Consider the following 4753-nt stretch of genomic DNA (forward strand, 5'->3'; position numbering starts at 1 on the left):
GGGAGGTGTGTGAGAGGGTGTGTGGGGTGTGTGAGAGAGTGTGTGTGAGAGGGGTGTGTGTGAGGAGGGTGTGTGTGTGAGGGTGTGTGTGGAGGTGTGTGTGTGGAGTGTGTGGTGTGTTGTGAGAGGTGTGTGTGTGAGAGGTGTGTGTGAGAGGTGTGTGTGTGGGGGTGTGTGAGAGGAGTGTGTGAGAGGTGTGTGGGGAGTGTTGTGTGGGAGTGTGTGGTGAGAGGTGTGTGGGAGGAGTGTGTGTGGGTGTGTGAGTGTGTGTGTGGAGAGTGTGTGTGGGAGGGTGTGTGTGTGGGTGTGTGTGGTGTGGGTGTGTGTGAGAGTGGTGTGTGAGAGGTGTGTGTGAGAGGTGTGTGAGGGAGTGTGTGAGGAGAGTGTGTGAGGGGAGTGTGGTGGTGTGTGAGGGGTGTGTGAGAGAGTGTGTGTGAGAGGAGTGTGTGTGAGAGAGTGTGTGAGAGAGTGTGTGTGAGAGAGTGTGTGTGTGGAGTGTGTGTGTGGAGAGTGTGTGTGTGGAGAGTGTGTGTGGGTGTGTGTGGGTGTGTGTGGGTGTGTGAGAGGTGTGTGAGGAGAGTGTGAGAGAGTGTGTGGGAGAGAGAGTGTGTGGAGGGAGAGTGTGTGAGGGAGTGTGTGAGGGGTGTGTGGGGAGTGTGTGGGAGAGTGTGTGGGGTGTGTGTGAGAGTGTGTGTGAGAGAGGTGTGTGTGGGAGTGTGTGAGAGAGTGTGTGAGAGAGAGTGTGTGAGAGAGTGTGTGTGAGGAGTGTGTGTGGAGGTGTGTTGTGAGAGTGTGTGTGTGAGGAGTGTGTGTGAGAGGTGTGTGTGTGAGAGTGTGTGGGGGTGTGTGAGAGGGTGTGTGAGAGGTGTGTGTGAGAGTGTGTGTGTGTGGAGAGTGTGTGTGGAGAGTGTGTGGAGAGAGTGTGTGAGAGAGTGTGTGTGAGGAGTGTGTGTGAGGAGTGTGTGTGTGAGGTGTGTGTGTGTGGGTGTGTGTGTGGAGGGTGTGTGAGAGAGTGTGTGTGGGGTGTGTGAGGGGTGTGTGGAGAGAGTGTGTGTGAGAGTGTGTGTGGAGAGTGTTGTGGGAGTGTGTGAGAGAGTGTGTGAGAGAGTGTGTGTGAGAGAGTGTGTGTGGAGTGTGTGTGTGAGAGTGTGTGTGTGAGAGGTGTGTGAGAGAGTGTGTGTGGGTGTGTGTGAGGTGTGTGGGAGAGTGTGAGGGTGTGTGAGAGAGAGTGTGTGTGAGGAGAGAGTGTGTGAGAGAGGTGTGTGAGAGAGAGTGTGTGAGAGGAGTGTGTGGAGAGAGTGTGTGAGAGGTGTGTGAGGGTGTGTGAGAGGGTGTGTGAGAGAGAGTGTGTGGGGGGTGTGTGGGGGTGTGTGTGTGGGGAGTGTGTGTGGAGAGTGTGGTGTGAGAGTGTGTGTGAGAGTGTGTGAGGAGTGTGTGAGAGAGAGTGTGAGAGAGAGTGTGAGAGAGTGTGAGAGAGAGTGTGGAGGAGTGTGTGAGAGGTGTGTGAGAGAGAGAGAGTGTGTGAGGAGAGAGTGTGTGAGAGAGAGTGTGTGAGAGAGAGTGTGTGTGAGGAGTGTGTGTGAGGTGTGTGTGTGAGAGGGTGTGTGTGAGGAGTGTGTGAGGGAGAGAGTGTGTGAGAGGAGAGTGTGTGAGGAGTGTGTGGAGAGAGGTGTGTGTGAGAGAGTGTGTGTGAGAGTGTGTGGTGGAGAGAGAGTGTGTGTGGAGAGAGAGTGTGTGAGGAGAGTGTGTGTGAGAGAGTGTGTGTGAGGAGGTGTGTGTGAGAGAGTGTGTGTGAGAGAGTGTGTGTGAGAGAGTGTGTGTGAGAGGTGTGTGTGTGAGAGAGTGTGTGTGTGAGAGAGTGTGTGTGTGAGAGAGTGTGTGTGTGAGAGAGTGTGTGTGTGAGAGAGTGTGTGTGAGAGAGTGTGTGTGTGAGAGAGTGTGTGTGTGAGGAGAGAGTGTGTGAGAGAGTGTGTGTGTGAGAGAGAGCGAGAGTGTGTGAGAGAGAGCGAGAGTGTGTGAGAGAGAGCGAGAGTGTGTGAGAGAGAGAGAGTGTGTGAGAGAGAGTGTGTGAGAGAGAGTGTGTGTGAGAGAGAGAGTGTGAGTGTGTGTGAGAGAGAGAGTGTGTGAGAGAGAGAGAGAGAGTGTGTGTGCGAGAGAGTGTGTGTGCGCGAGTGTGTGTGTTCGTCTCAACCCCGCAGGCTGTAAACGCACACTGCAGCGTGGGGGTTGCTTGGCGTTTTCCTGATTGGAGAGCAAAAGCATAAAAAACAGGCGTTTGGCGAATGGGAAAGGGCTGAAATGAAGCACTGTGTTCGCGTTGGTCCTGCACGGTGGCCTGTGACCGGCGATGTCTGCCCAGCCCGTTTGCTCCCTGTCTAACTCTTCCTCTTTGGTTTTCCCGCTGCAGTGTATTCTGGGATCTTTACTGCGCCGCCCCAGACCGCCGGGAGACCTGCGAGCATTCCAGCGAGGCCAAGGCCTTCCACGACTACGTGAGTGACAGCCCTTTCAGCCAATCGCCTGCCTAGGTGGTGAGGGTGGGCGGGGGAGGGGCGGAACTTGTTTGGTCCTCCGTCCAATCGGGTCTGTGCCAAGGCCTTCCACGACTACGCGAGTGCATCCCTGTCAGCCAATCATGTGCGTTGTCAGTGAGGGTAGGCGGGAAAGGGGCGGGACATGTTTGGCCCTCTGTCCAATCGGGCTTGTTTCTCGGGGCGAGACCCTACAGGCCACTGCAGCGTGTGAGTCTGCTGATTGTGGTGCTTTTCTCTGCTTGGGCGTTTCTATCGTGGCGCGATGAACACTAGTGTGTTGCGCAGGGTTTTGTGGGCCTGTCTTGTGAAGCAGTTAAAGTGAGTGAGTGAGTTATTGACCGGACATGACTCCCTTTACAGTGAGGTCATCAAATGAGTGTGTTTGGCCCTTGTTGGGGCCACACCATTTTTCTGGGGGGGGGGGGGGGGGGTGTCACAGATCCCTGCCCTGTGTGCATTGTGAAGCCCACCCCCCTGTCATGAGTTGGTTTAATCCAGATCTTAGGGCTACTGTTCTCACTTCCCTGCGCTGACCTCTGACCTCTGACCTCTGAGCCCCTGTGATAAATGTATGCTGGGGGTGGAAGGTCAGGATGCAGTGTGGCTTTTTTCATTAGTCCTGAAAGGTCAAAGGTCACGCATGGGACCGCCCTCCATTAAACATCTGCAGGAGATGGGTTGAGGATTAGGAGCAGTGTGTGTGCGTGCGTGTGTGTGTGTGTGTGTGTGTGTGTGTGTGTGTGTGTTTGTTTGACTTTACGTGTAAATCGCTTTGGATTAAAAGCGTCTGCCAAATGACAAAAGTGTAAATGTAAATGCAAAATGTGTGTCTGTGTGCATGTGTCTAACTGTTTGTGTGACTGTGTGTGTGTGACGGTGTAACTGTCTGTGTGTGTGTGACGGTGTAACTGTCTGTGTGTGTGTGTGTGTGTGTGTGTGTGTGTGTAAGCATAGCTTGCAGACATTACTAATTCTTTGAAGTCGTTGAAAGTCAGCCTACGCCATCACCTACAGTTGCTTTATCTCAGGAGGGGACTGTCCCATCACCCACACACACACACACACACACACACACACACACCCCTCCAGAAATCGCGTGTTGGAGCACGACCGGTAAAGGCGTTTAGATGTGTCTGATGTTCTGAGCCAGGCTCCCGTCTGGAGGGGTGGAAGGAATGTGGCATTATCTGTACCCCCACCTACCCCCATCCCCGTGCTGGAGGGGAGATGGCGATCCGTTTCTCTCCCGTTTCGTCAAAGATATCGGCCCGTGCATCGCTAATCCTCAAATCCTGGGAGCGCTCCGGGGCTAATCCCGGGATTCCGCAGGATTCCGCCACTGGCGAGGCTCCCGGGAGCACGGGATTCCCGGCCCCCTGGGAGCGTCTGGAGCGCCGGGAATGCCGCATCCCGGCGTTCCACTGTCTCCGTGTGCTCCAATCGGGTGCCAACACTCAACTGCGCTGTTTGCGGAAATATTTTGAACAGATAAAATTGGATTTTAATAACAGTTTTAGTTTCCTGCTTCGGCTGATTCAGAAGGCAGAGTAAACGTCAAATTAGAAATAATTTAAACGCTGCAGCCCCCCAACGAGACTAAAACAGAGACATCAGCTGGAGAGGAGAACGCTGGTACACACACGCGCACACACACACATGCACACACACACACACACACACACACACGCACCTACACACACACACACATACACGCGCGCACACACACACACACACACACACACACACACACACACACACACACACACACACGCGCGCGCACACACGCTCACGCACACATACGCACACATACACGCATACACGCATACACACGCACCTATACACACACACACACACACACACACGCAGGCACCTACACACACACACACGCACACTCACATACACACGCACACTCAAATACACACACACACACACACTGTTTAGTGTGTGCGTGTTGGAGTCTCTCTGGCCTGTGGTGAAGGAGACGCACTTGATCTGTGAATGAGTGACTTCACAGTCTCATCAGTCACAGCTGTCTGTCACATTTACTCAAACCCCTAGAACCAGCTGTGTGCTGTTGTGCTGCAGGTTTTCATCACAGTGAGTGTGTGTATGTGTGTGCGCGTGTGTGTGTGTGTGCGCATCTGTATGTGAGTGTGTGTGTGTGTGCGTGTGTGTATGTGTGTGTGTTATGAAGCACAGAGGCAGTGTTAAAGTGACTG

The 4753-nt window shown here is 53.8% G+C and overlaps 1 protein-coding gene across 1 annotated transcript in view; it reads left to right on the top strand.

The window, feature by feature from the left end:
- Positions 1–4753, top strand: part of zgc:110158 (uncharacterized protein LOC553590 homolog) — a 61789-nt gene that overhangs the window by 30123 nt on the left and 26913 nt on the right. The window contains exon 4 of the mRNA XM_061241423.1: positions 2408–2492. Within this exon, the coding sequence (XP_061097407.1) occupies positions 2408–2492 (85 nt within the window). The remainder of the gene's footprint in view (positions 1–2407; positions 2493–4753) is intronic.

Source organism: Conger conger, chromosome 5, assembly GCF_963514075.1.
Source record: "Conger conger chromosome 5, fConCon1.1, whole genome shotgun sequence".
Classification (NCBI taxonomy): Eukaryota; Metazoa; Chordata; class Actinopteri; order Anguilliformes; family Congridae; genus Conger; species Conger conger.